The following is a 19,653-nucleotide window of genomic DNA, read 5'->3' on the forward strand; positions in this document are numbered from 1 at the left end:
AACACATACTGTACCCTGCCGCAGGATAGGAAAATATATTGTGTTCTGTCATAGTTCAGAATTCAATTCTGAGCAGTATTATCATTTTTTATTTTTCAGTGCTTGTAGTCCCTCCTGTGCCAAATTACAGGATAATTAACTTTTATCAGGACTTTATTCAAGGTTTTGTTAATGGCCATGTTTGGACAAAGATTAAATACATACAGTATCAAGAACATCAAGCAGAAAATACGGTAAAGCCAAATAAAAATATAACTACCAAAGAAAGACGATACTGTATAAAATAAACATATACCTATAAAAATGATTATATTTATGATCAAGCTTTTGGAGTTTAAAACATCAGCCTCAATTCTATATTGTTTTATCTTATATATAATGTCTATTCATAGACAGAATACTTACAAAGCAAACATGAAAATACTTCAATCGGTAGTTTTAAAACAGAAGTTGTATTTGTAAAGTTTATCTTCCCATTACATTGACTATTTTATTGTATGTAATTTTAAAAAAGGATACAGTTTCTCTTTGCCACAGAGTTTCAGCAACAAACCGTATTGATATTTTCAAGTAGTACTCTTTAATAAAATAACTCTTTCAGGAACAGGGGACTTGTCAACAGATGAATAACAGCCATGCAGTCAGTTTCCTCTCTGTACTGGATTAAATGTTAATGCAGACAGTTTTAGTAGGATACATGTAATTTATGGAAAAATAAAACAGTAACAGTTCAATGGACTGTCTTGCTGCCATTATTAGGTTGAACATAAAATTGAGACCGGTTTTATAAGATAGATGTAGAATAAATGTACAGCCTTGGTGAACCACTTACATTATTTCATTCTTTATCTTTGTGAAGAAAGTTAATAGAAATCTTTCACTATAAAAAGTTTGACAGGATGCTTTTTAATACTGAAAAGCCTGCAAGACTACTGTTTATAACAGGGATGGGCAATCAGGGTCCCAGAGGTCCAGCAAGTCTGCAGGTGTTCGTTTCATCTGCACTGTTAACAAGCCAGATCAGCTCATTGTTGGCTAAATGTGATTGATTTAACAGCCTCTTCTAGCTCTTCAGCTGCTGGAGCTTTCAAGAGACCTAGAGAACCTACAGACGTACTGGATTTGTAAGAACAGGATCACCCCTCCCCGGTTTAGAAGAATGTTTATTTAGCTTTCTTTTCCAAGTAATCAAAGGCGACAGCTTTAACATAGTCTTTCCCTGGTTTGTCAAGCACAGTCCTGATTTATTTCTGCTCTGCCCTTTGCAGTTACTGTACGCGTAGCATGTTGAGCCAAGTCTTGTCAGCTTTTTATAAATAAAGATCCTAAGCACAAATATCACAAAAACAAAATTATAGTCTGTAGTTATTTTACTTTCTACTAAGCTTCTACTAAGCTCAAACAGTAGCAGAATCTTCCCTTCCTCTTTCAAGCAATGTTACAGTAGAATTAGATATTAATTAGACAATAAAAGACACATAATCAGTAGACATCTAATGCATCAGTATTGCATTTAAATGGAGTTATAATTGTCTTCCTTCCCGCCTCTACAGCAGTCCTCAATATAGAATGGTAGAGTCCCCTTTCCAATTCCATTACGAATATGAATCCATTACGAATTTCTCATTTGCACTTAAAGGTCATGCAGATAAATTCACCTATCACAGTAAAAGCAAGAGGCGCCACCCACTTAAGTAAACAATGACATAAAAACACAATACAAAGCAAAGTGGAAGCAAAAAACCTTTAGTTTATTAAATTAGTGAAAACAAACAGGTGAATCACAATGGTAGGAGAGCTGTGGAGCAAAGCTGTGGTGATATGATTCTGGTAGTCACTTCTTTGTTTTTGAGGAAACTAAATTTGAGATAAGCTTATACATCCACTTACATCTACAAGACTTGCTGAAAAATACTTTTGATATTGTAATCTCCTAGGAACAAAGCTGTGGATGGAATTTTACTAATAAAATGAATGAATGAATACATAAAATGTAAAATTAAAACACAAAATATAGGATCTTTGGCTGTCACAGATCTAAAACAAAACAAAAACAAAGTGTTTTATTTTCTGCTAAATTATACATTCCCTACAAAAATAAGTTAGTTTTCTCCCCCCTCGCATGCAAAATATAGTGACAAATTATATTACAGCTTTTAAGGGGACACTCTAAATACAGTGTCTTTGTGGGTTAATACAAAATGTTTCCTAAACCACCTAGACTGTAATATACAGTAAGTGCAGAAAACTAGCAGCAGAATCAGACAGAACCTAACCAACATATTGAAAAGCAGGTGCCATACTTGTCTTAATAACAATTCAGTAGCTACAGATAACTCCATTCTCTTCAGCAGAAACCGATGGTATTAATTCAGTGAGATGTTTGTTTTACAGAAAAAAAGGTATTCAAAAACCACAAGGTACAAACCAATCTTTTATTTTGCAATCTTAAACCTGTCCTGGATCACTTCCTTTTTTTGCAATATGAGCATGATGCCCCACTTTCTGGGCAAAAGGTTGTGCTCAAAGACTATGCAAGATACGAAAGCACATCCTATCGCCACTGCCTGTGGAAGTCACCAAGAATTAGAGAATCTAAGCATGAGAGGATTTTAAATATACGACAAAAGAGATCATTTACACCTTAGCTTTGTCAAGTGTTTTCTTTTTCTTCATTCAGCACATCATTGCCCTTCACAGGTCAAGCCGATGGACTCCAAGCTCAGTTATGTCATACTAGCACAGTTCTAGCTGAAGTGATCACATCCAGGAAAACACAGATACGCACATTGAAGGATCCACTTTTTAAATATCACTCAACTATTTACACAATTAAGCCCTTTTCAAAATGCTGTGTTAAGATACATGTCAAATCTCAAAAGGTAGAAAAGAATCTTTTGGTAAGCTGGGTTTAATAAAACCGTTCTCCAATAAGAAATCAGCTCAGTATAGAAACTCAAAGATAAAACCCCAAAAAGTGACAATTTAAAGACAAGCTATTACAGTACTCCAGGTTTGTGACTAGATTAAATCTGCAAAAAGCAGTAACAACACATCATCACAATGGGTCTTATATTATGGTCTACTAGTTCACAATATTAAAAGTATTTTTCCTGTGATCATAAATCATGGTTTGTGAATTTTACTTTTGCTGACACCATGATTTTACATACTAATGAAGCATTCTTTTTAAAGAACATTAAATTCTCTCAACAAGAAAAGAAACTGCAACACACAAAGATTTCCAGCTCAGTGCCTTTTTATCTTTACAAAGGTTCTCAGATTCATCATAAAATTAACTGGAATGAGGTGGATATGGCTTATAATTTGTTCGATAGATAACAGAGAAAGTTATGATTTAATAAAACTAAAATGTTAACTCTCTGCACTACCATTCTATGGATCACAGATGACTTACCAGCAATCACAGTATTTCCAAAAATAAGTTGTAACCACTCTACTGTTTATTTATCAGCGTTTTTATCCTTTGTTCAACAGGACAAAACTTATATTAATACTGCAACACAATGCATATCTATCCCACTGTAAACCTTTAGTTAAAAAGGCACAAAAGCACAGAAAACAATCAAATTATGTTCCCAAGGGTTCGGAAAAACTGGTGAGAATTTATCAGGATGCTATAGCTCATAGGGAATGAAAAAGGAAAGGAAAAAAAACTGCTTGTGTGTCATGGTTTGCTTCAGCAGATTTACACTTTCATTATGACGTCACAAAGGATCGATTGTGATGACTATGTTACCTACCACACAACAACGTTGCCGAGTTGCTATTTTACAGTCAACAGTTACCAGTGTAAATAAAACACCTCTATCTATGCAGGTCCCAATGTCATTCCACTGCATGGGTTAATCTGTTTGTGTACTGACACCACCTAGAATCCTATTTTGCAATCCAAGACTTTGTGAGACAAAGACATATTGTTAAACTGTGCCTCCATTTTGACATATGTGGATCTTTCAGAGTTGCATGGTAATATGTAACACTGCTTACTGCTATTGTAAATGCCAAGTGGTGATAAATTATATTTCTACATTACATTATTCTACATTAGCCATTATAGTCCTCTCAAACTGAACAGAAGAAGCATCAGTGCCAAATATACAAGGTAAGCACTAACTAACCCAGATTTGTATTTGTGATGAGAATGTATTATATTCTAGGAACCACAAGATTTCAAAAGTATTTTATGAAAACTATAATACCCCATCTAACAGGGTGATCAGAAACTGAAAAAATAAAAAAGAATGTTCTTGTACTGGCTGTGCTTTCCCATTGATGCTTGAGACCTTGAGTCAGTGTCCAACTTTCAGTTGATGAAGTGAAATCCATACTTCTTTGGGATTGCGGTGTTCAAAATGTTGTTTTACTCTAAGGGAGGGGAGTTTTCATTGGAGCATAATTAAACTTGTCACAGTCATACGGGACCGTCCCAGAACAACTGTCACTGTTCAGTGCACATCGGTTCCTCTCAGGCAGCTGAGGAACGCCACCTACAGTACCTAAAACATGATCACTTCAGCTCCAGTGAGCAGTTCAAGACAAAACGATTCTGCTGAGAAACATTATGAACTCCCTCCGCAATCGGAATGCTAGCCTTCAATCAGGAAGGTAGAATCAAAGATTTTTAATGGGTTTCAGAAATGGGGGTGGCTGTTGACTCAAATCATGTTAGCAATCCTGAAAGTGAGCCACAGAAATACCATTTACTTGATTTGGGGGTTTTTTGATGACTCAGTCAAAGATGCATCAAAGGTGGGTTTGTGGTTTGACTTGGCAAAAAAAGTGTACTTGGGCACACAGTACTGTATCAAAATAGATAAACAAATCAAAATACTACGTATGTGCTCCTGATTTTTGTCACAGTTCTCATTTACTGGTGTTTCATGGTTGTAAGAAAAGTCAGCAGAGAAATGCGTGGTGCAAACATCACGTACTGTAAGCTAGTGAAGCTAGTGATGAAGTACATGACACCACTGCCTATTAGAAAGTAAGCACATAGATTTCGTTCTGCTAAGTTCTTTTGCAAAAAACACTCCCCTTCAAAGGAAAAAAAAAACTTTATTTAGGACAATTTACCAGCCATCAACCATCATCAATAAGAGCAGAGAGTTCGAAAAATAAGTGCTGATGAAAAAAACAAATTGTGCTCTGAAAATATTTTCCCTGTAAGGGACATCCAGTTAATTTCACATGAGCATGATTTTAAACACGGTCACCACAGGTAAAACCAGATTAAAGGCTCCACAATTAATGCACCGCTTCACATTTTTCTCTTTTTTCACCTTTGCTCTTTGAAAAGACAGTGACAACCATCTTCCAAATAACAAAACAATGGCTTTAGAAAATAAAGGGGAAAAAAGGAAACAGAAAAATAGAAAACCCCATTGAGCTTAACGGAAAAGAGATTACTGTGGTTTTTATGCTGAGTAAAAGGAAACTGTTTGTTTTCCTCCTACAGTCTCACCTTTTCAAAATGAGTTTTACCTTTTATGTCTAGAACCCTATTAACAGTAAACTCCTTGTCAAATTCCCCCAAGGCAAACACAAAGATTGCTAATACCCAGACCCAAAATTTAAAAGACTTTTTACATTCCTAGAATGTAACTCCCCCCCAAAAGGTTTTGATTTCCTAGAGTGAAAACAAACTTTAATCAAATACACCTACTCTACCAACGCCAGTGAAAGAAGCTATTTATAGACATAAATTTATGACGCAAGGACTTTTTAGTCGATCAGTCAGTAAAGGTGCTAGTTTGGAGCACACATTAAGCACTATTGGTATCAACGGTTGAACACTGGGCTTTGTCATCAATTGACTATGGTCCATATTGCTCTGTCCCAGCACCACCAGGATTAGACTGTTAATCCTACTGTGTAACAATGATGCATGTGACTACCAGGCATCTGTGAGCTCACAATTTTGTCAGATAGAGCCTCATCTCTCTTCCGGTAAATACTATTTCTCCTTCACGCACGTTGTGAAAGAGTATAGTGTGACAAGCACACATTGTAGAGGAAAGCAAGCACAAAGAAGCAAACAGACTCAGATCACAGCACTACTATCCTATAGGCCGATCACACCAGATCTCAGGAGCTCAACAAACCTGGCACTGGTCAGTGCTGGAATGAGAGGCTGATAAAGTAACGCAAACTACTAGGTAGCACAGATCCATTTGGGCTAGAATTTCTAAATCAATTTGCCAGTATGATGGCAGAGTGCACTGTGCTGTAAGAGGTCTGTTGGATGAGATTAAAGATCCCCTTGCACTGTTCTTGAGAGTAGTGGCATTAACATCATTGTCCCGGCAAAATCCCACTTTTGCCTTACACATGTTGGCCTACTGAATTTTCCACTTTAAATCAATTAGTGAAACAACTTCATCCTTTTCCATCTTATTTTGGGATAAGTGAGACTCCTGGTACACAACGGGTGCTGTTCATCGGTGGTGGATTAAGTGGTTTTCCTCCTGCATATGAAGATCTCTGGGATTTTTTTGATACAGAAAGCAATACACACAAAACAAAAAATGATGATTAATGACCTTCTCTGTGGCAGTGCATATGTAGCATAGTAGGAACAACTCCTTGAATAATAATGAATGGTTCCAAATCAGATGGGACTAAGGAAATAAATAGTTCCAGAGTAAAGGATAAAAATTTAGCATGTGAAAGCAGTGGCCATCTGTTGTTTTTAGTCTTAAGTGAAAGGTAAATTTATTGTCTACTGTGACATATAATTGGATTTTAAAAATTCTACACAAATATCTGATTCCTTTTAACAAATCTTTGTATATATAGTAGTCCAGATACATGTTTATGAGCAAGGTATCCTCATTAATTTTGGGTTTAGTAAAAATCATCAGGAGTTCTATGTCTTGAGAAATACACTATTTTGTAAAGTACAAACCATACTGTACATTATTTACAGTGCAAAAATCAACATTAGAGGCCTTTAGTGGAATTATGTTGCCAGAGAAGAATCTTGTTTTTCAGTATTTATAAAGTCTGAATATTTCATGTTTAATTGAAGTCAGCAGTACTGGTTGCTAATTAAAATTGCTATTAAAAAATTATTTTTATATTTTTGAAGCGGGTTAAATCTCATTTAGATCATTTGAATGTATCCTTTTTTTCCCCATTACATTGTTTTCTCCATAAAGATGCTCAGCCTCTTCCTTCACATTTGGCTGACTTTGTCAAGAAAATACCATACAAGACACTACAGCAGTGCTCTCTGCTTCCATCTCCCTCTTGTTCTGACACCGAGAGTACAACATCATCTATCTTCTGACCTTGTCCTGATTTATATATGTGTCTCATCTTCATTCCTCTTGGTGTTCTGAACTTTCGGATACTGTTTTGTCCTCAGATGACCGATTTGATTTAAGATACATAATCAAAGGATAGGGATAAATAAGATTAGGGTGAATACATTTAAATCATGGAACTTGTCTATTTGCTTTTTATTAATTAATTTTTGGGAAACAAAAGTAATTGAATGGTATGGTTCTTCTAAATAAAAATAAGGCCCACACTGTTGAGCGTTTTACTTCCCCTAGTTACCACTTTCTAAGAAAGCTGTGTACAAGTTATCAAAATCCAAACTACAGTGAGTGTGTGCTTTTGGTACTCAGTTAAAGACTTCTCTTTGTTATGGGTGACAAAATGAAAAATAAAATCCTTTAAAATCATGATTAAAAGCACCCTGATTTGTTTTGTTTTTTAAGTTGGGAAACTCAACAGAAATTTGCATTTTTGAACGAAATACTTTTTAATCACTGCCTGCAAAAAACAATACAAAATCTGGAAACGCTAAGTCCAAACATGTAGTAAGGAGAACACTGCGTGATGGCAGCTCAGTTCCTGGGATTGAAGTGGTTAATATTCCAAAACGGATTAGGATGTGTGCGTTACCAAACCAATTTATGGTACATCCCCATTAAATTTGTTGTGTATCCTGAATATAGTTATTTCCTGATTACTCAGACGGTTTTAGAGTACACTAAGTCCTAAATTCAGATCTGTATCCTAACATGATTTATCCTAGATGTCCATCTTTACTAGTCTGAGGACAAGTGTGGCTGCCCTCATACCTAAGAGACAACATCTCCACCGTCTGTAATCAAGTCGCTATTTGTCAGTGCAAAGATAATGGTTAGCAAAGGGTTCAAGTGAAGAAGAGTCACCTGTATTGCTCCTCGTTTCTCTGCATGTATTGTTTCCATCCATTTACAATGATTAGGAGGAAGAAGCAGCTGTTCTTCACAGAAATCTATTCCTTTCATGCACAAGTAACCAATACTGTTTTTGTAGGTAACTTACATCACAGAGGCCTTACAGGGGAATAGCTTTCCTAGAAAACGGCAAGAGCAAACTGAATTAACTTCCCCATTAATATACTTTTGATATTATACAGTAATAGTCTTCTTTTAGAAATGGAATATGGAAGATACTGTATATTGAATGTGAATCTACCAATTACAGTAGACATTAGCAAATATTTTTCTCTTCCTCAGCTTCTCAGTAATTTGTCTTTGGCACTTCAATATAACATTCATAAAAGATAAGACATTTTTAAATGAAATACAAATAAATGATATAGACTAAGACTAGCAATGTTGCCAGAATTTACCAATGCTGATTTTAACAATACAAATACGGCAGTAAAATTACCAAACAAAAATACCTTCTCAAGCTTTTTTTTCTATATACAATGATAACATTGTGCAAATTCAAAACAGGAAATTCCCAGGACCTTATTATACAGTTCAGTTCCCTGTTCTCAGCTGTCACTGAACATGTATTTTTTTGCAAACTGTACATTAATTTTTTTTCCAGACATATCTTGCATAGTACTAAACAGTCTTTATAATGTACTAATATTTTGTGTGGACTTTTTAACACCTATTGTGTCACAGACAACAGAAACTGAATAAGTACAACATCTAGCATGTTTTTCATTCTAATTCATTTTTTAAATGTAGTGTGTTTTAACTACTGAACCTGAAGAGATGGGCCCTGATTAGGAATTCCAAAAAATAAGTTTGTCTTAAACTGTGTATGTGAAGGAACAGCTTTTCAAAAGAGGAAAAAAACAATTCTCAATAGACCATGTTACAAAAGGTTTAACATTAGAAAGACAAAAATCAAATATAAATAAGTACATAAGGTGACAACAAGACATGACAAGAGATCAATACCTAGGATTAAACATTAATACTGAAATGAAATACACTCTCCTTTGCCTTCTTAAAAGCACATATGAAACTGACACCATGACATTTATGGTTACTTAACTAATAATTTCATTTAATTAACTCTATTTTATTATTAAACTGAAAGTAACAATTAATAGTTGAACGGAAATATTGTATTAAATTCGATGGTCACGGGTTTGAGCCTAGTCAAGACAATAGCTGACTGGGATTGGTAAATAACTGGCCATGTGCCACCAAGGGGGTGATGGGATGGGTCAGCCATGGCTCTCTGATCTACGAAGTGACCCCCTTTGGACTCTCAGGTCCTTGCAGGTACAGTGTGTGGTTGTGTCAGTGTGGGCTGTGCCTCTCAATCTGTGCAAGAACAGGGCTGTGTTAATAAATGAATGGCTCGAAAGTGGACAGGTCAGAGTGAGACTACCTACACTTCAGTCACAGGGATCACAGCTGTGAGCCGACATGTGGAAAGAGCGACAATGGCTCTTTCAAATCAGGTGACTGCAACGAAAGTAAATGGTGATCCTAACTTTATAAAAATTGCCATTAAATTAATGAAATAGTAACTTTGGTTTATGACTTATAGAAATATGCCTGAGTATGAGGGACTTCTATGGTTTGGAATTATTCATTTGGCCAATGCTTAATATACAATGCACACATTTAGACAGTGCTTTACTATACTGAATCAGAGGTACAGTTGCAGTGCTCAGGCTGGGATTTGAACCCACAACCTTCCAGTTAGTGCTCAGACCTTTCAGGGTCCAGAGCACTAACTGCTGCCTTACACAGGACATACATTATTTACATTAATGTTATTAGTATTTAAATTTCAATTTCAGAACTAAAAAGGTTTTCTTCTTCCAAATTAAGATTTTCCATTCCAATTTACAATGACATGAAAATAATGACAGGCTACATGTGACAATTGAGTAAATAGCTGTTTGAGTCAGTCTTCCAAGGTCACATTTAAAATAGACTGCAGTGTAAAAAGAGGATTCCACCCACCGTGATAAAAAAAAAAAAGTTTTTACAGAGTGGTATGAATTTCCAAAGCCTAGCAATAGGTCCAACTGTGTGTTTGGTTTCTTGGCAATTTTAAGTAGGAAAGCCCCACAGACAATTAAACAGATGGCCAGAACTACATACTCTCTTACTTTTCGAGTATGATCCAAGTTTCCTTTTCCCCTATAATCTGACTTTCCAAATTTCCCCTTAGGTGGAACTCATAGACCTTCATGTATATAAGGTTATTTTTTGCATGAATTTCTCCTTTTTTGAGGTGTTACACTGATTTATATCAGACTTTGACAGGAAGAAGCTTAGAATGTTGACTGCTACCTTCTCGAGATGATATCTTTCTCTTCCTACAATGCAAAATATTTTTTGTCTGTTTCATTCATTTTGCAGGTGCAGGTCAAACATCACCGCTGATCTTGGTCAAGTATAAATAATTAAAACAGGAAAGGGACGCAAGTGCTTACAACTAATTTCTACAAATCTTCCATTATCGAAGTGGATATGTACCTGACACCTACAATAAAATGTATATGGAAATAACAGGAGGTCAAAAGAGAAAATGAACAATCGAGCACTTGGTGGTCACAAGATCATATGTTTGATTATACAGTTTCCACATTGTAACTATAAAGTATTTCGGAAATGACTGCCAGGTCTACAGTTTTCCTTTGTGTAAAAGTACTTATCAAATTGAGTTTGCTCCAAGTCATTTTTTAAATAAATCATGTCCTGCTGCACAATGGCAGGTTTATATATTACTTGGATGTGCTACAATAATATTCCAGTTATGTAGGCAACATTCAAATTTTTATTATTAGCTTGACATGTTCCTTTTAACTGTTTTTTGCATTCTTTTTTCCATTCTTTCATAACGATACATGAAAAATGTCTTAACAAACAGTGTGTTAAATAGCTTTTTTATCCCCTTCTCCAATTGTTTTGACATTACCTTTTAACTATGCCTGTTAACAAAAAACTTCAGAACTTACACAACAGAATAAAAAGAGGGTAACACTTCTAACTGTAAGGTGAGTGAAACATTTTGGCAGTCAGGTTGTTTTTTCTATTTCCAAGTACCAGAAGATATTTTCATACTTTGATGTATCATTTCTGCTCTTCTAGAGCAACTAGGTAACAATATGTCATGAAGGTCAATGATCCAAGTCTAACTGCAGCTGTAAAGAACTTCTCTTCTTTAATTACCTTGAATGTCAATCAGTAGTGAAGGAAGAAAGCTTCCAATTTATGGAAGCATGTCCTTGAGTTGTCTTTGAGAGTACAAATAAGAATGTGTTAGCAGGACACTAGCTCAAATAATGACTCCTTTGAAGGCTATAGAAGTTGTATCTGTCTGTTTTGGCTTTTTTTTGGTTGAAAATATATTCTCAGTTCACATAAGGCATAGATCACACTATAACCCAGTAAAGAATGCATTTAAACTAGTACCGCAAATAATTGTGTCACTAATAAGGACATGCAGGTTTGTAAGGGAAATTACTTTTGGTATAGAGCCAACTATTATGGACTACAGTTATTAAGTTTAACTACAATAGATCAAACACTTATTCTTCAGGAATATATCCAGAGACTAGAAATATAATATCTATTATGATATGCAATCTACATCTCAATATGCGTCATCGTGATACATTTATACTGTCCAGATGGAATACTGATGTAGGGTAACATGAAATTAAAATTAATAATAGACAATCATGGTGAAAGAAAAATCCTTAATGAGTCATGGCAGGACATATATTTATAGCAAAAAATAAATCAACTATTAGACAGTTTTCATTGGCTCCAAGTACCAGTCTCATAATGAGTCCTGTGTCGTAGTTTGCCGTCAGGAAACTATTAACCTGTGCAATGCTGTACAACACAATATGAACATTGCTGTGGGATTTTTCTATAGTAAGAGGATTTGAAATTGTCCTTCTGAAAAGAAAGCCACTAGAAAAAAAATATAAATAAAACAGCAGGTACTGATGGCATCAGAAATGTCTTTGAAAAATTAATAATTGTGATACAGAAAAATTAACAATTGTGATACAAAAAAACCCTGAAAATGATGTTTAGAAATTTATCGCTTTTGAAAAAGTATTTCTACATTTTCCAAATGCAAATTGTCACCTTTTAAAGCATACTTATAGCAGAAACAATAATTACAATAGAATACATTAAATATTTTGACAATTTCAGTGTCAATACAGTCAATACATATACAGTGTCCCCTTGTATATGTGTATATAAAACACATTTAAAAAAATATTTTGTGCGCTCTGCACATCCTGTGACTGTGAACTCAATACCAAAGCCCTCCAGAAACACCTGTCATTTTGAAACTCCTATTCTAAACAATAGATAAACCCACATCAGGTCTGTGCCAAGTAGTTTAGAAGCCTGCTTAAGTGTCCCACTTGTATTTATCGAGGAAAATGATGTCAGTATAGTGTGTGTGCTTCATAGAGCAAAAGCAAGATGACATTTAATGGCACAACAAACAGTGACTGGAACTTCAAAATCTATTCTAGCACTATTTATTTATTTGTAATATAAAAATATTATATTAGAATCAGAAGGTCTGATTGGACATATTACACCTAGGTCCTACCAGACCAATTTCTAAAGCTGAACTAGGCACTTGTTTCCAGTTTTCTTTTTATTTGCTACACCATTTCAAAATCTCCCTTTCAAAATTCCAAAATGTGTTTTTCATGCACTAGATTACTCACAAAGAAACAATATTTGTTTACTGTCTGTTCAATATAGATTTAATCGGATGTCTCCTTCAAGAAGAAACACTCTGCACATTTTCAATCCCCCTTTTCACTATCCCCCTTTCCCAATACAAGTCATAAAGAGCAGTTTTCCTAACGAAACACTATGCCATCCCCCAAATCACAAAACTGACATTCTACAACAAATCAGCTCTAAATATTCTGGGCTTGGCCTGTTGAGTGATTTGCCACAGAATGCCCCTGCCCCTGTACCACAAGATAAGACAACTAAATTCAAAGAAAGAAATTCTTACCTGCAGGGCTTCACATACAGTCTCCACTGTCAGTGTTTCTGTTATAAACTCCACACACAGCTGGGAAATCAAATATATGACGTTATTATAATAACCAGACTTTCTAGAAGGCAGAAGGAAAACATCTAACTTAAGCCATGTATTGATTCTTCATGGTGTTATAGCTTTCAATTATTTGTGCCCATAAAACAAAACCTTTTAGCTACTGCATTAATTCACTGCATAATAGACTACTATGGGACATTAATATACAGTCAATATTGTCATAAGTTGCAAACCAATTAAAAAGGGGGAATTGGATTTTAAATGACACGTATCAGTTCTTAATCTGTTCTGAATTCACCTCCAATCTTTAACAATTCTTGCCAGGATAAAGCAAAGTTCACTACACTCTAAAATATATACACTTCAGAGATATTTATACCACAACAAAATTAATCAAATACAAATACAAAAACAATGTAAAAAACTGATTTAATTCACAGGCACCAATACTTTTGCCAGTAACTGTCTATTATAAATACTATCCAATTTATCACCAATTTTACATAAAACACTGTAATAACAAGCAATCTGTTTTTTGTCAGTACAATTTAATGCTCTTAGAACATTCTGCAATCCAGGTGGACAATTATGGCAGAACAATTCCACAGAACTTAATTAATAGTTCTCTTTAAATCACATACCCATTAGCAACCCTAAAGATTTGAACAGAAACTGATAATTCTCATCATCTGTTAAAGTCAGACATAAATTGCACAGGAAATATGCTTAGTGTATATGTTTAGTGTTGAAAGCAAAATTAACTCCACACATTAGAGAAACACAGAACAAATGAAATTGCATGCATTATGTGACATTAAGCAAAACTCACCTTAAAATGAATATGTTAAAAACATTAGACTGAAAGCAATGAAAACAATATAAAACAGACTTAAAAATGAATAATCTTTTACAGTATTAAAGTCTTCATTATGAAATGTTTATTCCAATAAATACTAAAAGCAAAAGGTGAAACAAGAGTAAAAATATTTTCAGGCTTCATCTTAATCTGTATTTAATGATATTGCCTTTTGAGCCACACAAAGCCCTGTCTGGAGTCTTGTGAAAGTGGGCGTTATAACAACATTTTTAAAGAAAAAGCTTGGTGATATTCTAGGAAGGCAGGCCTATACCTTCATAATAAGAAAAACCTCTCTCAATCAGGGGCATTCTGTCTGCAGTTCAGAACCTTGAACTCCATTTTAAGTAACAAGCTCACTACATGCACTGTGCTGCAGTGTTGCCTGACAGTTATTATATCTGCGTGGGAGGGTCTCTATCTATTGTAACTATGACACTGAAGAAGAATGCTATTTTTTATAGTCGAAAAATAAAAATAAACCCGTTTGTAATTAAGTCCAACCATTCAGAATGAACACTTGAAAGTTGTACTTTATTTCAGGAAATTTCTCCTGTATGTACTGTAGAATCAACAAGGTGTGCGAATGCTAAAAGAGACAGTTTTCAAAATTCTCTTCAAAACTGTATTAGTTTGCTCCTTGACATGCATTAATAACAGCCAATTAAGAAAAAATGCAGCGCAGATCTTTTCAGAATAGAACCCAATTTCCTTGCACAACGAGCAGGGCAGTGTTTTCACTGGCAGAAAAGTTGCTCAAAAGGCGAATGTGGAGGAATAAGGAGGAAAAAGGGTGAAGGATTGAAAGATGGAATAATGAATGTTACACTGTAACCAGCAAGGTGCAAAACAGATCATTAAAACAAGAAGCTACCAAATCGTTGGGATGTAATGGTAAAAAAGAGTCTATGTGACTAAAAGTATAGATTAACACCATGTCTTGAACAATCACACTTGCGGATAATTTTTTTTTCACCTTGTTAATTACAATTGAATGTAATATAAGTCAGTCAGTGGGAACTAAGCAAAGAAGGAGTTAACTGTGGAGCACAAAGCAGTTGCTCCACTGTAAAAGTTGAAAAAAAACGTTGACATTCCCAGTTAGCAAATGTTCAATCCAATAATTTATAGAAATGCAGTGCAAAACTAATTACATGAAAAATGAAAAGGGAGAAACTTTTGGATTATACTTTACTTTACATTTAAGTATGAGAAAAAACTGGACTACAAATAACATAAATTTTGAATGCTTAAATGTAATAAAAACATTCCTAATCCCAGCCATAAATTGGCTAAATTGGGTTGCAGGGGAGAGGTAGCACAGCGTTTCTATTTATGGGCATTTTGAGATGGGATGTTAAGCTCAGTTTCCCAAAGGGAACATACAGACACACTGTGACAAGATCGGCATCATGCTCAGGCAGTTTTGTTTGCCTGTATTTGCCAAGGGTTAATATCACTGGTCATTTTGTAAGTTCTCACAGCAAACACATCAGGTCAAATACACAGGAGAAAGGTATAAATATGTGCAAAATGTAGCACATTCTTATAGCAAGAAACTAGATGTACATAAAGATAAGCAAAAGATGAGTGTGTGGCCATAAAATAAAAAAAAAATTGTAATTTTTTACCATTAATGGATAAACCATTTTTATATTTATATATATGCACACTTTAACATTGAAATTCCATTGAGTTGTAAATGCATTAAAACGAAATCTTTCATTTTCCATGGCATTACAGTATATACAGAAACAAAGGCAATGATAGAGAATTAATTCCTTTAAGGATTAAAGAGGACTGGTATTTAAACATTAATGGAAACAATCGATTCCTTCTTTAGAGGAACCTGATTCATTTTTATAAGAATAAAGCTATGTACTAGGTTTCAGATTCTTTTCTAATTTTGAAACCTCAAGGCTACTTTTTAAGAAGTTAATCTTTCAAAGATCTATGATCTCTTGAGAATCACAGAGCATCTCTTACCGATTTAACCACTCCTAGAAGAGAAAAACAATTATATTAAAAAAGAAAAGTATAGGGTCTCCTCAGGTTTTAAGCACTGGCTGTGAAGACACAACTCTTTCTTAATATATATGCCAGATTGTGCACATTTATAGTAAAAAATGCATCTGACTCTTATGCAGTACATTGTGTGCTTTGGAGCTGGGCAAAAAGAACACCCTTCATGAATTAGAAATAAACATCTGACAGAGTTATGAGGGCACCCAGTGAGCTACTGCATAAAGTGTAGCTGAACACATACAGAACTCAGATACACACACTTGGCAGGTGATTTTATTTAAACTTTTTAACAATTACTCTAGCTTTTTAAAGAAAATGACATGTAACAAAAACTCCACTTGTACAGAACAAAAATGACATCCTATTTACAATTACAGTTTTATGTTCTTGTTACGTACAGCACAGACATGACCATTATTTTTGCAGATGTACGAGACTGACTCCCATTTAGAAGATAATAGTGAGAAAAGTGATTTTTTTGTACTTCAGCATAATTATGCAAAAACTTTCAGGCTTTGTTTTTGTTTGACATGTGGCAAAACTCACAACACCTGTATTGAGAGAAGAAAAAGAGAAAATATTTCTTTCCACCTTTTTATCTCAGCATTAAATTCAACCCAGCAGCTTTTTATTTTCTATTGCTGTACAGTTCAATTTCTAGAACAGATTTATACCTCCCATCTAACAATTTTTTACACATAGGCATTTAGGAATGAATAATACCTGTCACTGTTTACACTAAGACTAACAATACCCCACAGGAAAATGTTTAATTCTTTAATGTTTAATAACCTAAAAGCTTTAAAAAAAATTCTAGTAAGAACATGTAAATGGAATGTCATGAGCAGTTTACAGTAGACAAACTTCTAAAAAGCAGAACAATACACAGAACTTAAACTCTGAACTTAGGTACCATTGATATAGAGGGAAATACTATTCATTGTTCTGTATTTGGTTTTGTGACCAGATGAAAATTTAAAAATGAATGATTTGCTTTCGGTCTCGATGACAGAAAATACAAATGAGGTCATATGTTTTTGAATTTCCAGAATTTCAAGTTTCGGTTGGTTTCTCCCTACCTTGATAAACTTGATTTACAGATCACATCATCAAATGAGCCAGCTATGACTTAAGAACAAAAATATTTTTTTAATTAAGTAGTGAATGTGTACTTTAAAACTATTCCCCTTGTGAAACTTCAGCAAAAAAAGATTAGAACTAAAATAAAAACATACTGTATATACACCTTTCCTACATCTCCACAAACGCAAGCAGTCACCACCTTCACAAAGAGGAAAAGAATTCCATTCCATAATTGAGTGAAAGCCAGTTCTTCCTCCATCAGTGACCTCTCACATAATCCAAATCTTTGTCATTAAAAAAAGGTTCCACATACTGGACATTCCCCAACTCCAGGAAAGATCTTTAAAAGTTCTGGGAAAACGGAAGTCTATAATTAGCTTCTGGGCTACATACTGCAGCAAGGCCTGAAATCAACTTTTCAAATGTTACCTCATTTACTAGCAGTGTTTTAAATTTAAGGCCTCATGATTTCTCAGGGGTCTTTGGACTATTATGATAACACTACAGAGCACAAGGTTAAAAAGTAAACCAGCTTGTAAAAAAGGCAAATTAACATTAAAATGACTGTTAAAAGAAGTTAGAAAATAGTTTCTGGAAATACAAGACAAACCCACAAAAAGAGACATCCCAGATGATTAGAAAGCTGTACTTCTCAGAATGATAAAAATGACTATAATATTGCTCATGTGCAGATTTACAAAAGACAGATCACTAGGAATGAAGGGTGTGGTAAGTACTGTATGTAGGTGGTTTTAAACAGGACGCCCATTGAAAAAATGTTGCAAAAAAAGTCAGATATACATAGTAAGAAGGCAGAGAAACAAGTTGAAAAAACTTTTATACTTAAAAAAAGAGTTCAGCTGAATTACCAAAGGCACCCTTGTTCAGAGTGGAGGTTGAATCTTAAGTCAGACATCACTGATTTGGGCCAAGGTTATAACATCAGCTGACTATCAATGGAACTTCCCAATCAACAACTGGCCGAGAGCTCTCAGTAACTTAATTTACATAGGTAATGCTTGTCTTATTAGGTGCCTGTAAACCTACAGCCCTTTCGATCTAGTAGGGCACACAGCATGTAAACTGGTAAACATCTCTGTTGTGTACAGAGAAGAGTATGCTCTGTCCTTGTCCCCTTTGGGTCACAACTTGGGTCCCCTTTGGGTCACAACTTTGAACACAGATAATTAACTGCCAGTAATTCCCAAAAAAAAGGCATACAAAAAAGAGAAAAATCAATATCTATCTGTCAGATTATACCGCTGTATTAAAAGTTCTCTTGTTTTCAATCAAGACTTCAGTGCATTACATTACAGTATATATATGCACATGAGATTTGTCAAAGATCACATCATGCATTGAGAATGCAAAGCCAGTTTTACCACGGGAAACTTATTTCCTCTCAGCCTCTGCATGACATTTCCTACATTAATGATTCATTTGCTACAGACTTGCACCATAATTACCGGCTAACAAATGACATCAGCAAGTGACTTTCAGAACTGTAATAACTTCCAGCCTTGCTACAGAGTTCACTCAAAAAATCTTTTGTCAGAAAGCCACTAATTGTTGTCTGCTGTCAGACTAGCACAGCAGATCAAAATGCACTTGAAACTAGCTGGGCAAAAAATCTGAACTGCTCAGTTGTTTAAATGGGGAAAGCAAGTGACTGATTTATAAGAAATCAAGAGAGATTCAAACCATAAACAAAGAATACAGTCCTACTTACTCATCCCTGAGTAAAGTTATCCGTTTTACACATTAAAACCTGAAAATACAAATTCGCACATGACTAAGTACAAACCTACTGTACTGAAAAAATAGAACAATACGTTAAAATAGATGCAGTACCAACCTGTACTATAAAATAGGAAGCATCTGCTGCTCATTTTCCCACCCATTTCCCATTCTGATCCACCTAAAATTTCAGGAGAGAAGTAGCATCATTAACCCTGCTATGGGATTCTAACATCATTCTAAAGTTAGACTAAATTTTATATTTAAGTATATTAAATATTACACTGAAAAACTTGCCAAAGTCAGCTACAATATTCCTTTGAATTGAAATATTTTATTTTTGTCCTGAATCTCATGTCCTCAGCACGGCAGTTATTCATTTCCCTCCCGGAGGAAATCCTCTAAGGACTCTTGCATATACCTCCTAGTAGTCTAAATAAAAAGTAATAGTTGAAAAGAAAAGGTTTCCTGATTTTTAATACTCATTTAAATATTGGTCTCATATTTTGATTCCATATTGCAAACAAAAAAGACGGCGATCCCATGTCAAATCTTCTAAAATAAAAAAAGTCTCCCTGTGGTAACTGCAGAGGTCATGATTATTCATCTTATGAATG

The 19,653-nt window shown here is 34.7% G+C and overlaps 1 protein-coding gene across 2 annotated transcripts in view; it reads right to left on the bottom strand.

Annotated features, from left to right (window-relative positions):
• LOC148651874 (BTB/POZ domain-containing protein 19-like) overlaps positions 1–19,653 on the bottom strand; it is a 46,187-nt gene that overhangs the window by 13,246 nt on the left and 13,288 nt on the right. Inside the window, exon 4 of one of the 2 annotated variants that reach the window (XM_088598121.1) lies at positions 13,291–13,350. The exons of the other annotated variant lie outside the window; for it this stretch is intronic. Within the exon in view, the coding sequence (XP_088454247.1) occupies positions 13,291–13,350 (60 nt within the window). The remainder of the gene's footprint in view (positions 1–13,290; positions 13,351–19,653) is intronic. 2 annotated transcript variants of the gene reach the window in all.

This window comes from Lepisosteus platostomus, chromosome 11 (genome assembly GCF_059453375.1).
Source record: "Lepisosteus platostomus isolate fLepPlt1 chromosome 11, fLepPlt1.hap1, whole genome shotgun sequence".
In the NCBI taxonomy this organism is placed as follows: domain Eukaryota; kingdom Metazoa; phylum Chordata; class Actinopteri; order Semionotiformes; family Lepisosteidae; genus Lepisosteus; species Lepisosteus platostomus.